The sequence below is a fragment of the Macrobrachium nipponense genome, chromosome 21, assembly GCF_015104395.2.
Source record: "Macrobrachium nipponense isolate FS-2020 chromosome 21, ASM1510439v2, whole genome shotgun sequence".
In the NCBI taxonomy this organism is placed as follows: domain Eukaryota; kingdom Metazoa; phylum Arthropoda; class Malacostraca; order Decapoda; family Palaemonidae; genus Macrobrachium; species Macrobrachium nipponense.
Window position 1 is genome coordinate 35,902,847 of NC_087212.1, and position 21,841 is coordinate 35,924,687.

General features: G+C 37.3%; 1 protein-coding gene across 5 annotated transcripts in view; it reads right to left on the reverse strand.

Moving 5' to 3' along the window:
• Positions 1–682: 682 nt before the first annotated feature.
• The window catches only part of LOC135197924 (transmembrane protease serine 9-like), a 25,967-nt gene continuing 4,808 nt past the window's right edge, over positions 683–21,841 (reverse strand). For 3 of the 5 annotated variants that reach the window (XM_064225179.1, XM_064225181.1, XM_064225180.1), the window contains exons 2-8: positions 21,006–21,129; positions 9,522–9,590; positions 8,696–8,758; positions 7,239–7,384; positions 4,757–5,096; positions 3,865–4,058; positions 683–1,140 (exon numbers count right to left, since the gene is read on the reverse strand). In XM_064225179.1, coding sequence (XP_064081249.1) covers positions 976–1,140; positions 3,865–4,058; positions 4,757–5,096; positions 7,239–7,384; positions 8,696–8,758; positions 9,522–9,590; positions 21,006–21,030 — 1,002 coding nt within the window. In that variant the 5' untranslated portion in view covers positions 21,031–21,129 and the 3' untranslated portion in view covers positions 683–975. The remainder of the gene's footprint in view (positions 1,141–3,864; positions 4,059–4,756; positions 5,097–7,238; positions 7,385–8,695; positions 8,759–9,521; positions 9,591–21,005; positions 21,130–21,841) is intronic. The other 2 variants (XM_064225182.1, XM_064225183.1) reach the window with 1 other exon arrangement.

Below are 21,841 nucleotides of genomic sequence, written 5' to 3' on the forward strand. Positions count from 1 at the left end.
TCCTTCTTTTCCAACTCAAACCTTTGTTGATTTATCGTGCAAATCACCCTGCTGGTCTTCGCTCTTCATATAAATTATGAGTGAAAATAATTAGCTAGTGTTCCTTATAACAAGGCACATCACAGCCAAATAATTCATGAGAAAATGTCAATAAAGATAAGGAAGGGTAAGGCGCAGATATTCAGAAAAGTAAATATGTCATTAATAAGGAGAGAGACCACAATAAAAAGACATAGGAAAAAATATGTCATTAATAAGGAGAGAGACCATAGAAAAAAGACATAGGAAAAGACATGAACAAACAAAAACTAAAGAAGACAACTGACAATGGAGGGAACTCGTATCACGTCAAACGTCATGAGTAGAAAATCCGACAAATCAGGTTAATGATGATGTTGGAATAACATAAATTGGAGTACTTCCTTTTAACAATTGACGTACAGTTGCATATCGGTTACATAATGGTATATTCGATGTGCTTAAATCATGTATTTACATAGTGATTATGTATGCATAACGATTCTTGATCTATCACAGAAGTGAAAACCGAAAAACTAGGAAAAGGGTTTTATTTCACGAGTGTCGTCATAAAACAGACAATTAAGGTATTCAAGTTTTCTTTACTACGTTGATTAACGTTTATAAAGGACGTACAAAAGGAATTAAATAAATTTCGCAGCCATACAATCAACTATTTTAATTATACATCAAGGACCAAAGGAAGTCATTTCAAATAAAAAAAAGAAAAGATAATCCAAGACGTCCAACCTGCATCTAGCAAATTAAATTTCCTCTAGACGAACTAATATGACAATCGCCTGATTATTGTGCCAAACGTTTTGTACAAACGTGCATCAAAACTTCCGAATAAACGTTCCATGAGGACAACCCCAAGTTCCCCTAACAGCTCAGACATTTTGTTTACACGTCCCACGAACCTTCCTTCTTCTCCCATCAACTCCTGGGAATCTGGGACTAGGAACAGTCGTTGTCCCCGTCGATGACTTCGCAAATCCAGTCTCGCACGGCGTGAATATCCACGTACACGGCAGGATGCCCCGGACGACCGCAGCCGACGGACCAAGAGGAGACGCCCCTCAGGTATCCGAGGGAATCGACTAAAGGTCCTCCCCAGTCCCCCTGGGGTCGAGAGAAAGACATTAATGTGATTCTGTAAAGATTACGAGAGAGAGAGAGAGAGAGAGAGAGAGATTTATGCCTACGTGTATGAGAGAGAGAGAGTTTGTGACTATGTGAATGAGAGAGAGAGAGAGAGAGAGAGAGAGAGAGAGAGAGAGAGAGAGAGAGAGAGAGAGAGCTTTTATGACTACGATTATAATTACTCTGAAGATGTGATTCATCCAACTAGACACTCTTAAGTTAAAAAAAATATTGATAAACTAAAGGAAAGAGAAAAACAAACTCCTCCCAATCCTGCATACTACACGCTAAAAGTAAAGATAGCAATAAATAAAAATGAAAAGACAAACGTAAAATAAGAAAGGAAACCGTCAATGGACGAATATTACAGAAACATACGAATGTGCAAGATGTTGCTTCATGAAACCTTCGAATTGTATATTGGAATAATCGTAATCGTTAGTGAATTTTCATGGCCACCTTTCTCTCCTTACAATAATCGTTCCGGAACTTTAGCCGAAACACCTTCCCATAGTCCTCTGGCTCTGTTAAATCTATTGTATCTCGTTCTTTCTAAAACAATAAATAAATAAATAAAAACCTAGGGAGCTTCGTGTCACTTATTACAAGATTCAAAGGCCTCAATCTTGATACGCTCATTTTACGTGTCTAAGAATGTCTAATTACTACTACTACTTCTTCTACAACTATACAACTATTAATACCACTATCACAACAACAGCTACTACTACTAATATTACTATCAAAACAAATACTACTGCAACTGCTTATACTATCATAAATACTACTACTACTGCTATAGAAGATTCACATCACCCGTGTATATGATGCCTAGGCCAGTCCCTTACGACGTTCCTATTGGCTGTTGATAATCCAGTCACAGGGCTGGAAATTCTCAGTCTCTCTCGAGAGTTCACATAGGCCGGATCTATGTTCCAGCTCTCCCGAGGGATACTTTTGAAAGACGTATCCCTGATATTGGTAGGAGCGTCGTAAGGGACTGGCCTAGACATCAAATGCACGGTTGATGGGAATCTACTATAGTACTAATATTATTATCACAACAACTATTACTAATAATAATACTATTATTACAACAACAACAGCTACTACTACTAGTACTAATACTATTATCACATCAGCAACAGCTACTACTACTACTACTACTATAGTAGATTCACATCAACCGTGCATTTGATGTCTAGGCCAGTCCCTTACGACGCTCCTGATTGGCTGTTGATAAGCCAATATCAGGACTGCAAACTCTCAGTCTCTCTCGAGAGTTCACAAAGGAAAGATGTATGTTTCACCTTTCCTGAGAGATAGGTCTGTCAAAAATATCCCTCAGGAGATGGGAAACATACATCCTGCCTGTGTGAACTCTCTCGAGAGACTTACAGTTTCCAGCCCTGTGATTGGCTTATCAACGGCCAAACAGGAGCGTCGTAAGGGACTGGCCTAGACATCAAATGCACGGTTGATGTGAATCAACTATAGTACTATCGCAACTTTTACTGCCATCAAGCCAAGGTTGCCTCTGCCCTGGTAACTCGACCGGCCAAATAGCTGTTCAGAAAAGCTTTTTTCCTTGGCAAGAGTTCTTGCCGTCCACACATACACAGAGACGCTTCAGGTAGAGAAATTGACTCTTTCCAGTGACTTGAATTCATTGTTATTCAATCATTTTACCAAAATTTCCGCAAAATACTCATTTCCTTCCTTTTCTTTGTGCCCGTCGAAGGACAAATTACTACGACCTTCTATTAAACCTGTCTACTGTGTGTGTGTATGTCTGTGTCTGTGTGTTTCTGTGTGTTTGTGTACGAACTGTACGTTTCAGCTTCATAATTTCTAATCTATTTCACAGCCTAAAAATTATTATAGTAATGCGCTTGCAATAAACAGCAAGGGAAGATTTTTTTTACACATTCTCATTGGATTAGCATACGTTTTATCAGATTCAGTCCTGTGTATGTATTTGCTATACACATGACTCCAATGATTCGATTACGAAAAACTTCAACAAGAAGAAAACTGCTTCGAAAATTCCAGTTTTTGGGATCTGGTGTCGGGCCAGTTCATTTAATCTAAAGAGTTTCTTCTTAAATAAATGTTCCTTCGACACGAACGTTATTCAGTCAAGAATATATATATATATATATATATATATATATATATATATATATATATATATATATATATATATACGTATATACACTATGAAACGAGCCTATAAAAACGCCAAAATATGGAGAGTAAGTACTTACAGTCTATATTTTGGCGTTTTTGTGGGTTTCTTTTATTATATATATATATATATTATTATATATAATATAATAGTATATATTAGATTTATATATATATATATATATATATATATATACGTGTATATATACGTGTATATATATATATATATATATATATATATATATATATATATATATACACGTAAAGAAAGGTATAAGCCACAAAGGATTTATGGATTTATCACGTTCCAAACTTTCGTGATTCAGTTATACATATATACACGTATATATATATATATATATATATATATATATATATATATATATATATATATATATATATATATATATATACACACACACACACACACACACATATATATATATATATATATAATATATATATATATCACACAACTACCGCAGAGAGATTAAACATAAAACTTCCGGCACTCACGTGACAAGGATCGACGCCCCCATAGGTTAGATTCCCGGCGCACATCATGGCGTCGGTGAAGATTCCGTGGTAGAGGGAACGGCAGACGTCCTTTTTGACGATGGGGACGAAAGCCTCGTGGACCACATTCACTCCGAAGGGAGCGCCGCCGTGGCTCTGAGATGTGCTGCCCCAACCGGCAATGTGGCCGAAGTCTGTCGACAGGAGAGCTTGGGTTCCACTTTCTTACAATGGGAAAGGTGCTACAAAGAGGACATAGTACATATAGGGATGTTGAAAGCATCCACTCTGATGAAAGGAGATGAAGGAATGATTTCAAAATGGTCAAGGGAAGTGATATCACCAGGGATCCACTCAAATCTGTCCTTTGCTACAGAAAAAATCAGTCGACTAACAAAAAGATACTTGAAAATTTTGTAACAGACGTCTACGCCTAATGCCAATGTCAATGGTCGCACAGTGTACGAAACTTTCAAGTATTGGTCTGCTTCGGTAGCGCTTACATATATACTATTCACAGAATTCAAGACATTATTGCATTATATTTTTCGGAGATATTGAAATCTGACGCCTACTCTTCAACTTTTCTTTAAAAGAAAAGTTGAAGAGTAGGCGTAAAATTTCAACATCTTTCCGAAAAATGTAATCCAATGATGTCTTGAATTCTGTGAACAGTATATATGTAAGTGCTACCGAAACAGACCAATACTAGAAGGAATGTTTCGTATGCTGTGTGAGCATTAGTAGTACACGTCTGTTACGAAATTAATTTCTTGACTTAAAAACACGACTCATCTAATAAGATGTGTCCTTGTCTTTCAGGGGACAAAAACCTTTACCGTTACAAAACTCATCTATAAAGCTAAAACTTTGTTCTTGCTCTTCCACTTACTCCTTTTACTGTGGCGAAAGGGCGAGTGCACTACAGGGCAACGACAACGGCTCCGGAAAGACTTCATTTCCCTTGAAATAGAGAAAGGCAAGTCGGTGGCGCCATCTACTACTACTACATCAGAGTCAGTTTCGATGGCGGGGAACGCTCCTACCGAAGGAGGCAAGGGTAAAGGCTTCACTCTCTTGTTGTATGAAATCAAAGAGGATACCAGGATGAGGGCGACGTCGAATTCACGGGTGAAGTAATTGTACAGTGGGTGAACAATTACTTCCAATATGTTTTTCTTCCTCTCCCAAAGCAAGTCGATATCGTCCAGGTTGTAGTCACCTACGACTACCTGAAAGTGCAATAAAGGATACGTTAACCGATCCACACATAAACACAGAAAATACACACACAAACACACAGCTAGATCATAATAATATGAATGCCTATTACATCTTCTCTTGCTGGCCACGTTTGAGCCTTGTGATTTTTCTTTAATCAGTCTACTTATTCTTTTATGTCAGTCTCTGAATTTCATATTTCAAAGCTGAATGATAACAGTTTATTGCAGTAAGTTGAAAAATATCAGGTAAACAAACATATTTATGTCGTCATATTATATTACCAAAAAATTAGAGGGCTAATTCTACGCATATTCATTTTGCTCCTAAACTTTATAGAAAAGCGCAGATATCTGGAACAAGTTACTCACAAAAAAAGTGATAAACATGATTAATAGTTGATGTGTTTCATACTAATTTCATTGTTGGTTACAAGCGCCCCTCAAGATTTTCCATTAAAGGAATCTAAATCACCTGAGCTGGCCTCACAGGATTGACAAAAGCACTCAATCCTGCAGAGGTGAAGGAATCGCCTGATTTTAATCTTTGGAAATGAACTGATTCAACTCAGTATCTAAGCGTGTCGAGAAATCCCCACTAGGTGACAGAAGTGTAAACAGGTCTTTATTGGAGTAATTTAGGTAAACCAAGCTATTTAGAATGATGATAAAACGTTACTGAAACTTGATTTTTCTAAAGCTCCTTTTGTGACAGACACCTTTAATCTACGTCATGAGCAGCCTACACTAAAATTTCGACAACGTAAAATGCGTCCAAAATAATCCTATTGCACGTAAGCAATACCATTGTTTAAAGAGACGCACACAGTCATTGTCAACTTCATGTACAGAAAACGAAGAACAACCATAGTTGAGTGATCGACCTCGATATCACAAAAATGGAAAATGAAAAACACGCACACATACATACTAACCTATTTTTTGCCAATAGTTCGGTATTCAAAATGAGAGTAAGAAAAAAAAGAAAAAAAGTTACACGTATTCAGAGATCGGATTGCCTGTGAATCATTTATTGATAGATGATCCATGGTTCCCAGGTACCGAACCACTAGTTCTCTCCCTCTTCTCCACCACCAAAAACCCCCCGTAACCCTTCCCCCCCCCCCCCCCCCCGCCCAAAAAAAAAAAAACTCGGAAAAAGAATGTAAAAAAGGAAAGGTATCACAGAATAGGATATTGACGCGTTTGCATCACAATGCACAAAGGGGCAAGGGCAGGGCACAATGCATCCCTGGCTTTAGCGCGACAAAACTACAAATCCTGGCCAGCGCAGGTGCTCCCGTGGAAAACGCAGGCACGGCTTAACGTGGCATGGAAATAGACCACAATGTATTTGTCTGAACTGCTGTTTCATGCAAAAACACAGTTGCACAGAATTTTTTCAAATTTCATTTTGTACTTTTTCCCCCATTTTTTTTTAGGTTAAGGGCACGTAGATCCGAGGCTAATGGGCTCAACGGTTATATTTATGTTTTCAGAGGATAAACTATCACAAAATAAAATAATAATGACTCACTGGGGTAGAGCGTAAAGGGGGCTGGGCTGATTAATGTTTCTTTCATCGTTCGTAACGCTGTAATAAGTAACATTATTTTCGGCTTAAGCATGTGACTGTTTCCTCTCTCTCTCTCTCTCTCTCTCTCTCTCTCTCTCTCTCTCTCTCTCTCTCAATTTAAATATAAATAAATCTCGAAGCATAAAGCTACTTCTTGTGAAAGAACAATGGCTTTAAAAACAAACGCATATATATATATATATATATATATATATATATATATATATATATATATATATATATATATATATAGCCCATAAAAACGCGAAAATATAGAAAGTGAGTAGTATATTTCAGAGACTGCTGTCTCTCTCTTCGGGTATAGGTTCATTTCTTACCTGAAGGGAGAGACAGCAGTCTCTGAAATATAGTACGTACTTTCTATATTTTGGCGTTTTTATGGGCTCCTTTTATTAGATGGAAATCTGCTGTAACATGATTTTTTTTACCAGTCACATATATATATATATATATATATATATATATATATATATATATATATGGTCTATATTATATATAGGCATACAAAGAGAATTTATATATTACAGTGTATCTACAACTTCTTATCATTTCTTCACCTCAATATCCTGAAAGGGGTTATCATATCCTTGGATGCAATGGGCCGCCGTCAGGACCCACCGGTGGTTAAGGATCGTGCCCCCACAGAAGTGAACAGGATGTGAAAATCTGACATCCTTCAGGGACACCAGCCAAGGAGTTGAACCTGAAAACACAAAAGACATAAATAAATGAACTAAATTAAACTATCCCAAAGGAATACAAACTTCAAACACAGTTGCGTATGATGGCAGTCTATTAAGTGCATCCATATCGTTTTTATGTACAAATAAAAACACCATATACCTAAGTGGAAAACAGTATGACGATTTAAAACAGTGGCGTACAAGAATATTCTCTCCACTAAGCTTGGGAGTTAATGCATCTCCTAGCAAAATATAGGCAATTTGTTTGTATTTTTGTTTGTTTGTATGTTGTTTTTACGTTGCATGGAACCAGTGGTTATTCAGCAACGGCTTTACGTTACTTCCGAACCACGTCGAGAGTGAACTTCTATTACCAGAAATACACTTCTCTGACTCCTCAATAGAATGCACGAGAATCGAACTCGCGACCACAGAGGTGGTAGTCCAAGACCAAACCGACCACGCCACTGAGGCGCTCAAATATATATATATATATATATATATATATATATATGATATATAGTATATATATATATATATATATATAAGCAATGTCTCTTCAACTTAAGCGTTCAAGAAGTGTCAGTTTAAACGGGATTTTCATATAAATCAAAATAATCCTAGCTGTAACTTCAAATGGTGAAGGATATATATGAACGCATAAGTACTAATAGTACAATGCAGCAGGTACCACAAAATTGTGTTTTTTCTGTGCACAGTCTGTGTGACAGAAAAAACAATTTTGTGGGTACTCATTGTTTAACTATCCCACTACCTTTATCAAGAAAATGAAGAGCAACAAAATGTACTTGAATACTATTATGAGGTATTTACATAATCATGTGGCCTTAGACTCTATGTGAAGGTTAAATCTTGCAACCTCATAAACACTACAAAAAATCAAGTATTATTACTAGTTAGCCAACTTAGACCACTGAGTCGAAAAAATTATTAAATAACAGTTTCGATGGCGAACTGCTTATAGTATACTGTAATAATTATTCCTATTACATAGCAGGCCTACTGGCCTACGTTAGTGAGAAACTGGATGTTGGATGTATGTACTTATCATGAAGATCTAAAGGCAAGTCGTAGTTAAACCGAACAATTCTCACGTTTCAATAAGAAGACGATATTCAAGAATTACACTGTCACTGAAAATTGTAATAACAAAATTGCATGAAATACCTTAAATTCAAGCACTGATATTCCAATAAGTTGAATTAGAAATGAGTGAGATGGAGTATTCTCTTAAAGCCCTCCATTTTTTTTATAGCTCTACTTCTACTGATTCTGAAAGGTACATAAAACAAATACTACAATGTCTTTACCAGGTGCTGCTATAGTTCCTCCAATGATGCTGGTGATCGCCTCTTCAATATCCTCCAAGCTAACTGGAAATAAAACAGAAGCATTTCAGTATATATATATATATATAATATAATATATATATATATATATATATATACATATGTACATATATACATATGGATACATATAGATATATATACACATATATAAATATATATATATATATATATATATATATATATATATATATATATATATATATATTATATATATCAAGAAATCAATCTGTCATATCAAGCAATGAAGTTGCTCGAAACTGAAAGTTAATTATTTCAACGTCAACATTTCATCATAGTTTTATTTACAAACTTCGCAATCACACCATTAATTTACGTTGCAGAAAAATGGGTGCAAATACTGTACATATGCATGCATGTATGCATTTAACGTACATACACGCATTAACAACTTATTTTCAAGTACTCTACGTGACTCTTACAGGCTACTTCTTATGGCTATCATTGCGAATATCCATTTAGGATAAAATTAAGATGAAATTTATGACATGAGTCTAATACACCCAGCAAAGCCTTATAGAGGCCCGAGATGAAGGCGCGTCAAGGGAAAATGGGATGTTGATAAAAACCAATTCGAACGCCCTGAAACGCTGCTGCTGAATGCCATAAATTATAATGAAATCTTTTCTGGGCTCTCGCACCACCAAATGTTATTATCTGGCTGACCATCCCTGAGGAAACACGTCTCTCTCTCTCTCTCTCTCTCTCTCTCTCTCTCTCTCTCTCTCTCTCTCTCTCTCAGCCTTGACTTATAGAAAGGTTATCTCACATGATAGTCCATCCGAAGTCCCTCTCTGCGAAAACAGCAAGATGGAGGCTGCGAAGACGCAGAAAATATCTGGAAAAAGAAGTAAAGCTAAATAAAGAAAAGATGGAAAGTTGAATCAAATTCACAATTAATCTCAGTCTCAAGATAAGAGGGCTATTATAGCAAACGTATTCGCAAAGACAATGCAAAAAGAAGTTGTTCGCCCATGGTGATAAGCTTACGTATTTTAACAAGACGTAAATATAGATCGACACAAGCATACTAGAATATACAGTACCATCATTTCTAAACAAAAAAGTCTGATATTGAACAGTAGAATGTTCTTTGGGACAGTCTGAATTTTTCTTGCTGAATTTGGAGAATACATAAGGATGGTTGCACTAAGTAAATACCAAAGTGAGTAACAAAAGTGAGGGGAACTGATTGTTAGTGTATTTATAATGTAAACACAAAATGATGGTACTGTATATTCTAGTATGTTTGTGTCGATCTATATTTACGTCTTTTCTTTTTGTTTACAAAGGAACTTGCTCATTGGAAATATAGAAAAAAAAAAATTATGTAGCTGAAAAAGTGATAAACGTGAAGGATGGAAAAAGAAAAGGGCTCACATGAATACACTGATATTTTCTCATTTGTTTACGGAAGAATACCCATTAGCATTTTTAGGAAAGAGACAAATTTGTTGAAATGAGTTTGTTAGATCATGTGTTAGTACAAAACAGATGGAACAACAAGTTAATGGGATTGTAAACATTTTTGATTGAAAGGCCGAGTGGGGTAAAACAGATAACTCTGATATCATTGTTGGGTTTGAAACGTTGCAAAAGTCAAAATAAGTTAAAATGTTAGAGTTCCTGAAGGGGGGCGGGGTGAAGAGCAAAAAGGGGAATGAAAAAAAAGAAATAAAAAGTAAAATGGTTTAAATCACTCCCAAAAGGGTGGAGTTTTTAGTTTTGGGGGGTGAGGGTATGAGACGCGCATTTAGAGAGAGAGAGAGAGAGAGAGAGAGAGAGAGAGAGAGAGAGAGAGAGAGAGAGAGAGAGAGAGATAGGGTTAAGGGCAAGGGGGTGGAAGCAGTAGATGGGGAATATGTTGAAATTCCTGATAAGGCCCTATGGTCAGGAGGGAATTTTTGTGGGTTTGGGAAGGTAGGAAGAGAAATTAAAAACAGTAAATGAAAGGAAAGGGAAATGAGAGATTTAGTGAAAGAAAAATAAAGATTACTATTCTGAGTTGCAATTACATGGGACGAGAAAATCATCTACAGGTACACAAGAGGATGGGGGAGATAAAGAATGGTTACAAAAACAAAGGAAAGAAGGTTAGAAAGAAATTTAGGGATAACAAGTTGTTCTGAAATAAATTAAATGAAAGGAAAATGGTTACTGAACAAAAGCCATCAGAATAAGAGAGAGATGAAAATGGAGAGATGGTGTTGGAAGTTAATGGAATCTTGGTACGATGGAGTGAGTTTTCGAAGATTTGTGGACTTGAAAGGTCATAAAGTGAGAGGAATGAATGACGCCAGAGTGTAAAGGGTTAATGTAATTTTGGAAATGTTAATGGAGATAGCTTATACGGACAATGAAGACCTTCGGAATGAGAGGACTTCAAAAGCACGACTTTCCTTTCAGGTTCTCCTGATCAGCTGCACATAAGAGAGAGAGAGAGAGAGAGAGAGAGAGAGAGAGAGAGAGAGAGAGAGAGAGGAACTGGTGAAACGACTACCCAAATGTGGATTCCAAGAAGCTCATGCTCACAAGACATTCAACTATCAATGTGACTGGGACTCATAAATTACCCAGTTTTTCTTAGTCTTTTTTTTTTTTAATCTACAGACAAAGGCCACACAATATTCGTTGACTTCCAAATCATCATTTTTTCCACTCTTCTCTATGTATAATGGTCAAATTGTTAATGAAATACTTCACTAATAAAAAAAAAACTATCATTTTTTAACCATAAATTGGCACTCTTCTTGTTGTTTTTATTTTTCGTATACATTCTTTCAAGCCCCCTCTACACGAGAGAGAGAGAGAGAGAGAGAGAGAGAGAGAGAGAGAGAGAGAGAGAGAGAGAGAAACGAAAATTGCCGTGGGAGAGTATCGCCTCGCTGCGTGATATATCCAAGAGCAAACAGGAAATTTATGGCCGCCAGACGCTCTCTGTTTCTCTTCAATGAATTTCCTGATTACTTTCAAACGAGCAAATATTTTCCTGCAACAAGTTTTCCTCTTTTTCCTTGTTACTTTTTCCTCTGATCCTTCTTAGACGAATGGAGGTTGACGAAGGTGGGAAATGGACGAGGAAATCAAAATGAAATTCCGACTAAGACATTTTTTGAGAGGATAAATCCTGTGTCCATCTGGGGTACGTTCTTGCCGTGACGTGTATTTATAGTCAAGGAAGAAAATGAACGGATATTATATATATACATTTCTTTCTGGAAATCTGGAAACGGTGAAAATACCCTCGGAGATCGAATGCTTAGAATTAGTTCGATTTTGCCTCATTTAAAAAAATGAATAAATAAATAATACTTGATACAATTTGTCAATTACCTTGTAAAATAATACGATACATATGTGAAAGAAAGTCGACGGGATGAGCAAACCATTGCTCTAGGAAGACAGGGAATCAAAATGGAGCAGGAAAAGATTAAGGCCTTCTCACAAGGGACTTTAATAGCCGGCTCTTGATAGGAGGGATGTTAAAAACATTGAGAAAAGATGGGCGGACACTTTCACCGAATCCTGCAAAATGGAAAATAAATATAATCTCCAACGAATGACTATAAGCTGAAGATGCAGTGGTTCTGTCAGTAATAAATAATGTTTTATATCAAAAGGAAAGTTGGGTGATACAGTGTCTGTCTATGTTAACTTTAAACAGAACACAATAAAAATGTGATGCTAAGAACTAAGACGAACTTGATGTGGCAACCAATTCGCACGTTAACCATGAGCACTAAATGCTTGATGGAGCCATTCAATAATAATAATAGTAATAATAATATAATAATAATAATAATAATAAAATAATAATAATAATAATAATAATAATAATAATATATTATTATTATTCATTATTATTATTATTATTATTATTATTAAGATAACCCCTGTTCACATGAAACAAGCCTACTGGGGCCATTGACTTGAAATTCAATCTTCCAAAGAATATGGTAATCATCTGAACGAGATTCCAGATGATACTGTAATGGGGAACACAGATAGAAGATATTAGTTATCAGAAAAAGATAAAATAATAAATAATTAGATGAAAATACTATAGATAAATTAGTAATATTTAAGGTGAACTGTTTAAAAAGAATGGTAATGCAGTGCACCTCCTCTTGAACTTCAGAGGTTCTAATTGCGCAAAATCCTCATGGAGAATTTGAGGAATAAAGCTAGATATGAAAAAGATATACTTCTTCCTCTCTCTCTCTCTTCTCTTCTCTCTCTCTCGTCTCTCTCTCCTCTCTCCTCTCTTCTCGTCTCTCTTCTCTCTTCTCTTCTCCTCCTTATGCACAGCACACCAAATGCAAAGCCCAGAGAATGAAGAATGGCCATCACGCGCGCGAAAATAAAAATTCTATGCAATGAATAACAGTGGCGACCTCGGATCCAAATGTATTCCGCGCACACCCTTACGAATCCTTCATGCATAAGTGACATATTCCTGGAAGATAAAAACGAATTGGTCGAATGAAATGGCGGTGGGTGAGGAGGAACTTTCTCTCCCTTGCAGGTCATGGGATGGGGGCCGATTCCAAAGGAGAATTTAATTTCCGCTTTTCCTGCTACTATTAAAATGGCTATGTAAGAACTTCAGAATCTAAAACAACACGAAAATAAACAATGGCACCAAATTATTCATTACTACTGTAAACAATAGCTCGTTTTATAAACGCACATACTTATATGTACGCACAAAGTTACACAGACGAATTGCTATAAGATGCCATATCAGCAAACAGCAATTAGTTTCAGACATTAGACTATGCTAATCAATTTATAAAGACATCTTTTTTGAGAATTCATCGAGGTTTACGGAAATGTAAAGGTGACCCGACCCTTAATGTAACGGAGTTATACTGATTAATAACTGTCTATGTCGTGCATAATGATTATAACGTCGCAGAATGATGTCATAGGAAGGATGAGAGAGAACCATAAGTCACAGAGGCTTGTTCGAATACATATTGGGAGAAAATGGATTTTTGTGCGACTCCATATGTATATATATACTATATATATATATATATATAATATTTATTATACATATATATATATATATATTATTAAGTCATAATCACATTTCCGTGATTCATATACTATATCGAGCTACAATGTCCTTTAATATCTAATTCCGCTCTACCTCGGAATTAATATCTTTTCATATATGCTTAACCGAAGGGGAATTTTTTTCTCGATAATAGATTTGCCTGGACCAGGGCGCGAACCTATGGATCCTTTCAAACCCAGGAACGTCAGTGAAGCTTTTCCTACTACACCACCGCGAGAGGTTAAAAGTTCATGTCGCCTCTCACCCTCATATACCTTTCGCGCGCAGGTAAATTAGTTGGTTTGGAGACAACATCAACCCACCTCGACTCCGGTAGTGTTTGGTAGTGCTTTTGACAGCACGTAGCCAATCTTATAAGTCATATCACATTTTCCGTGATTCATATACATATATCGAGCTACAATGGTTTTAATATCTAATTCGCTCTCCTCGGAATTAATATATTTTCATATATGCTTAACCGAAGGGGAATTTTTTCTCGATATAGATTTTGCCTGGACCAGGGCGCGAACCTATGGATCCTTTCAAACCCAGGAACGTCATTGAAGCTTTTCCTACTACACCACCGCGAGAAGTTAAAAGTTCATGTCGCCTCTCACCCTCATATACTTTTCGCGCGCAGGTAATTAGTGGTTTTGGAGACAACATCAACCCCTCGACTCCGTAGTGTGTTTAGTGCTTTTGACAGCACGTAGCCAATCTATAAGTCATATCACATTTCCGTGATTCATATACATATCGAGCTACAATGTCCTTTAATATCTAATTCGCTCTCTACCTCCGGAATTAATATATTTTCATATAGCTTAACCGAAGGGGAATTTTTCTCGATAATAGATTTGCCTGGACCCAGGGCGCGAACCTATGGATCTTTCCAAAGCCCCAGGAACGTCAGTGAAGCTTTTCCTACTACACCACCCGCGAGATTAAAAGTTCATGTCGCCTCTCACCCTCATATACCTTTCGCGAGCAGGTAATTAGTTGGTTTGGAGACAACATCAACCCACCTCGACTCCGGTAGTGTTTGTAGTGCTTTTGACAGCACGTAGCCAATCTATAAGTCATATCACTTTCCGTGATTCATATACATATATCGAGCTACAATGTCCTTTAATATTTAATTCGCTCTACCTCGGAATTAATTAATATCATATATGCTTAACCGAAGGGGAATTTTTTCTCGATAATAGATTTGCCTGGACCAGGGCGCGAACCTATGGATCCTTTCAAACCCAGGAACGTCAGTGAAGCTTTTCCTACTACACCACCGCGAGAGGTTAAAAGTTCATGTCGCCTCTCACCCTCATATACCTTTCGCGCGCAGGTAATTAGTTGGTTTGGAGACAACATCAACCCACCTCGACTCCGGTAGTGTTTGTAGTGCTTTTGACAGCACGTAGCCAATCTATAAGTCATATCACATTTCCGTGATTCATATACATATATCGAGCTACAATGTCCTTTAATATCTAATTCGCTCTACCTCGGAATTAATATATTTTTTCATATATGCTTAACCGAAGGGGAATTTTTTCTCGATAATAGATTTGCCTGGACCAGGGCGCGAACCTATGGATCCTTTCAAACCCAGGAACGTCAGTGAAGCTTTTCCTACTACACCACCGCGAGAGTTAAAAGTTCATGTCGCCTCTCACCCTCATATACCTTTCGCGCGCAGGTATTAGTTGGTTTGGAGACACATCAACCCACCTCGACTCCGGTAGTGTTTTGTAGTGCTTTTGACAGCACGTAGCCAATCTATAAGTCATATCACATTTCCGTGATTCATATACATATATCGAGCTACAATGTCCTTTAATATCTAATTCGCTCTACCTCGGAATTAATATATTTTTTCATATATGCTTAACCGAAGGGGAATTTTTTCTCGATAATAGATTTGCCTGGACCAGGGCGCGAACCTATGGATCCTTTCCCAAAAAAAAACAAACCCAGGAACGTCAGTGAAGCTTTTCCTACTACACCACCGCGAGAGTTAAAAGGTTTGTTCATGTCGCCTCTCACCCTCATATACCTTTCGCGCGCAGGTAATTAGTTGGTTTGGAGACAACATCAACCCACCTCGACTCCGGTATGTTTTGTAGTGCTTTTGACAGCACGTAGCCAATCTATAAGTCATATCACATTTCCGTGATTCATATACATATATCGAGCTACAATGTCCTTTAATATCTAATTCGCTCTACCTCGGAATTAATATATTTCATATATCTTAACCGAAGGGGAATTTTTTCTCGATAATAGATTTGCCTGGACCAGGGGCGCGAACCTATGGATCCTTTCAAACCCAGGAACGTCAGTGAAGCTTTTCCTACTACACCACCACGAGAGGTTAAAGTTCATGTCGCCTCTCACCCTCATATACCTTTCGCGCGCATGTAATTAGTTGGTTTGGAGACAACATCAAACACCCACCCTCGACTTCCGGTAGTGTTTGTAGTGCTTTTTGACAGCACGTAGCCAATCTATAAGTCATATCACATTTCCGTATTCATATACATATATTCGAGCTACAAAATGTCCTTTAATATCTAATTCGCTCTACCTCGGAAATTAAATATATTTTCATATATGCTTAACCGAAGGAAGTTTTTCTCGATAATAGATTTGCCTGGACCAGGGCGGCGACCCTATGGATCCTTTCAAACCCAGGAACGTCAGTGAAGCTTTTCCTACTACACCACCGCGAGAGGTTAAAAGTTAATGTCGCCTCTCACCCTCATTATACCTTTCGCGCGCAGGTAATTAGTTGGTTTGGAGAAAACATCAACCCACCTCGACTCCGGTAGTGTTTGTAGTGCTTTTGACAGCACGTAGCCAATCTATAAGTCATATCACATTTCCGTGATTCATATACATATATCGAGCTACAATGTCCTTTAATATCTAATTCGCTCTACCTCGGAATTAAATATATTTTCATATATGCTTAACCGAAGGGGGAATTTTTTCTCGATATAGATTTGCCTGGACCAGGGGCGAACCTATGGATCCTTTTCAAAACCCAGGAACGTCAGTGAAGCTTTTCTTACTACACCACCGCGAGAGGTTAAAAGTTTCATGTCGCCTCTCACCCTCATATACCTTTTCGCGCGCAGGTAATTAGTTTGGTTTGGAGACAACATCAACCCACCTCGACTCCGGTAGTGTTTGTAGTGCTTTTTGACAGCACGTAGCCAATCTATAGTCATATCACATTTCCGTGATTCATATCCCATATCGAGCTACAATGTCCTTTAATATCTAATTCGCTCTACCTCGGAATTTAATATATTTTCATATATGCTTAACCGAAGGGGAAGGAATTTTTTCTCGATAATAGATTTGCCTGGAAAACCAGGGTGCGCGAACCTATGGATCCTTTCAAACCCAGGATCGTCAGTGAAGCTTTTCCTACTACACCACCGCGAGAGGTTAAAAGTTCATGTCGCCTCTCACCCTCATATACCTTTCGCGCGCAGGTAATTAGTTGGTTTGGAGACAACATCAACCCACCTCGACTCCGGTAGTGTTTGTAGTGCTTTTGACAGCACGTAGCCAATCTATAAGTCATATCACATTTCCGTGATTTCATATACATATATCGAGCTACAATGTCCTTTAATATCTAATTCGCTCTACCTCGGTTAATTAATATATTTTCCCCGTCGGTTCGGTTTAAGCAATATGAAAATATATTTAATTCCGAGGTAGAGCGAATTAGATATTAAAGGACATTGTAGCTCGATATATGTATATGAATCACGGAAATGTGATATGACTTATAGATGGCTACGTGCTGTCAAAAGCACTACAAACACTACCGGAGTCGAGGTGGGTTGATGTTGTCTCCAAACCAACTAATTACCTGCGCGCGAAAGGTATATGAGGGTGAGAGGCGACATGACTTTTAACCTCTCGTGGTGGTGTAGTAGGAAAAGCTTCACTGACGTTCCTGGGTTTGAAAGGATCCATAGGTTCGCGCCCTGGTCCAGGCAAATCTATTATCGAGAAAAAATTCCCCTTCGGTTAAGCATATATGAAAATATATTAATTCGAGTTAGAGCGAATTAGATATTAAAGGACTTGTAGCTCGATATATGTATATGAATCACGGAAAGTGATATGACTTATAGATGGCTACGTGCTGTCAAAAAGCACTACAAACACTACCGGGAGTCGAGGTGGGTTGATGTTGTCTCCAAACCACTAATTACCTCGCGCGAAAGGTATATGAGGGTGAGAGGCGACATGAACTTTTAACCTCTCGCGGTGGTGTAGTAGGAAAAGCTTCACTGACGTTCCTGGGTTTGAAAGGATCCATAGGTTCGCGCCCTGTCCAGGCAAATCTATTATCGAGAAAAATTCCCCTTCGGTTAAGCATATATGAAAAATATTAATTCCGAGGGTAGAGCGAATTAGATTTAAAGGACATTGTAGCTCGATATATGTATATGAATCACGGAAATGTGATATGACTTATAGATTGGCTACGTGCTGTCAAAAAGCACTACAAACACTACCGCGTCGAGGTGGGTTTGATGTTGTCTCCAAACCAACTAATTACTGCGCGCGAAAGGTATATGAGGGTGAGAGGCGACATGAACTTTTAACCTCTCGCGGTGGTAGTAGGAAAAGAAAAGCTTCACTGACGTTCCTGGGTTTTGAAAGGATCCATAGGTTCGCGCCCTGGTCCAGGCAAATCTATTATCGAGAAAAAATTCCCCTTCGGTTAAGCATATATGAAAAATATATTAATTCCGAGGTAGAGCGAATTAAATATTAAAGGACATTGTAGCCTCGATAATATGTATATGAATCACGGAAATGTGATATGACTTATAGATTGGCTACGTGCTGTCAAAAGCCCTACAAACACTACCGGAAGTCGAGGTGGTTTGATGTTGTCTCCAAACCAACTATTACCTGCGCGCGAAAAAGTATATGAGGGTGAGAGCGACATGAACTTTAACCTCTCGCGGTGGTGTAGTAGGAAAAAAAGCTTCCCTGACGTTGCCTGGGTTTGAAAGGATCCATAGGTTCGCGCCCGCCCTGGTCTAGGCAAATCTATTATCGAGAAAAAATTCCCCTTCGGTTAAGCATATATGAAAATATATTAATTCCGAGGTAGAGCGAATTAGATATTAAAGGACATTGTAGCTCGATATATGTATATGAATCACGGAAATGTGATATGACTTATAGATTGGCTACGTGCTGTCAAAAGCACTACAAACACTACCGGAGTCGAGGTGGGTTGATGTTGTCTCCAAACCAACTAATTACCTGCGCGCGAAAGGTATATGAGGGTGAGAGGCGACATGAACTTTTTAACCTCTCGCGGTGGTGTAGTAGGAAAAGCTTCACTGACGTTCCTGGGTTTGAAAGGATCCATAGGTTCGCTGCCCTGGTCCAGGCAAATCTATTATCGAGATTAAAAAACCCCTTCGGTTAAGCATATATGAAAATATATTAATTCGAGGTAGAGCGAATTAGATATTAAAGGACATTGTAGCTCGATATATGTATAGAATCACGGAAATGTGATATGACTTATAGATTGGCTACGTGCTGTCAAAAGCACTACAAACACTACCGGAGTCGAGGTGGGTTGATATTGTCTCCAAACCAACTAATTACCTGCGCGCGAAAGGTATATGAGGGTGAGAGGCGACATGAACTTTTAACCTCTCTCGGTGGTGTAGTAGGAAAAGCTTCACTGACGTTCCTGGGAAAATTTGAAAGGATCCATAGGTTTCGCGCCCTGGTCCAGGCAAATCTATTATCGAGAAAAAAAAAAAAAAAAAAAAAAAACAAAAAAAAAAAATTCCCCTTCGGTTAAGCATTATAATGAAAATATATTTTTAATTCCGAGGTAGAGCGAATTAGATATAGGAGGAACAATTTGAAGCTCGATTTATATATATATCTATATATATATATATATATATATATACTATATATATATATATATAATATATATATGTGTGTGTGTGTGTGTGTGTGTGTGAGAGAGAGAGAGAGAGAGAGTTACCCTGTATGGAATGGAATAGAATGAAATATATATAACATTTAGAACGCAGGCCAAGTGCTGGGACCTATGTGGTCATTCAGCGTTGAAAAGAAAATTACGAGTGCATATGTTTCAAAGGTGTAACAGTAGGAAAATCTCGCAATTGTTAGGAGAGGGTGGAAAGTAAGATGGAAGACAGCGAATGTGAACGGAGGTACAGTAAAGGGAATGAAAAAGGGTCGCAGATAGGGGCCGAGGGGCCGCTGTAAAGAACCTTTGGTACTGCCTACAGTTTACCCACGCGGGTACCCTGTATGGAACCTTGTCGTACGACCCTAAAACGGAGAGGTGACCATATGATTATACATTAAATTAGTAGATAATGAAGCCATGCATAGGTAAAAGTAACCCATTTTGCGACATTCATGAGAGAACGTGGTAAGTCACTGAGGGATGCATGACTCTCTAATGAGAAGATATATTACTACGTGTAGTGGACTGGGAAATGTATATATATTATGCAAATATGATGGCATGATGGCCTAACAAACTGGCCACCATAATGTTACGAATCTAAGTAATTTTGAGAGGTGTTTAATCCTTCTTGGGTTCTCAATAAAAAGTCAAATTAAAAACCAAAAACCAGTAAATTAGTTGGCCACAATCAAGCCCTTTTGAATTTGCCTTCATTATCATCTGAACTCAATGGTCATTAATAAATTTTGTGTTTGGGTGGAAACATTCATTTTATCCTTAGTTTCTATTCGCTAAATGAACACTGTCCAGCATTTTCTGGAAGAATCACTTTCCCTGTTTTATACAAATCTGCACCACCTGATCGTTTTAACATTCGTGAAAGTCACCGATAATTAAACTCGGGGTCCTCTTTAACAGGAACGTAAACACATTTTATGAGAAGCTGTTTTAACAATAAGTCAAATCAGATGAATTTCTCCTCTGACAGACTCAATTTATCTGTTATTCAACTTCGCTGCTCTTTGGGGAAAGATATATAACAGGTAAATTTAGCGAGACAACCACGATAAACAACAGAAGAAGACGGTAGTAACCATCATTAAATAAACTCTTATTTATTTTTGTGATGGGGTTTTCATACCCATGCATGTATGCAACATTAAAAGTCAATGAAAACTCACGGTGATATGATGCTGATGTCAGCATTTTGATTCGTCAGTTTGTCAGCCGATTGTACACTTGACGGAGCTTCCACTTGTTACTGAAAGATTAACCTCATACTTCCAAAGGGGTCCGTTTCATTCTCTGAAAAGAAATTAAAAGATTGACCTCATACTCTATTTCATTCTCTGAAAAGAATTAAAATCATTATTCTGAGAGAGAGAGAGAGAGAGAGAGAGAGAGAGAGAGAGAGAGAGAAGAGATTAAAATATACATGACCTTTAGAGGCTTCAAGGAGCCATTTCACATCAAAGGAAACTTGGTTTGTCTGTATGCAATAGTGCAGGTGCCAGAAGGCGAACAACCTTATTCATAAATGTGTAATAATAATAATAATAATAATAATAATATAATAATAATAATAATAATAATAATAATAATAATAATAACGTCTACACTGATGAGGAACACCGTTCAGGTGTTCGAAAGTCTTTGTTCTTTACAGAAATATATTTTAATATATAGCTGTGGATTTTTTAACAATTTGTTCTTCACGAGACTTCTTAATAATAATAATAATAATAATAATAATAATAATAATAATAATAATAATAATAATAATAATAATAATAATGAAAAAATCCACAATGGTGTAATTGTAAATAAAAAAATACATTAGAAATATATACAATTAGGCTACTGTGGCTTTCTTCACCATTAAAGTGACTCATGCGATTAGTGGTAATATAATAATAATAATAATAATAATAATATAATAATAATATAATAATAATAATAATAATAATAATTGTATATGACAATTGGCATGCTACAGAGGGGAGAGCTCTAAAGCAAG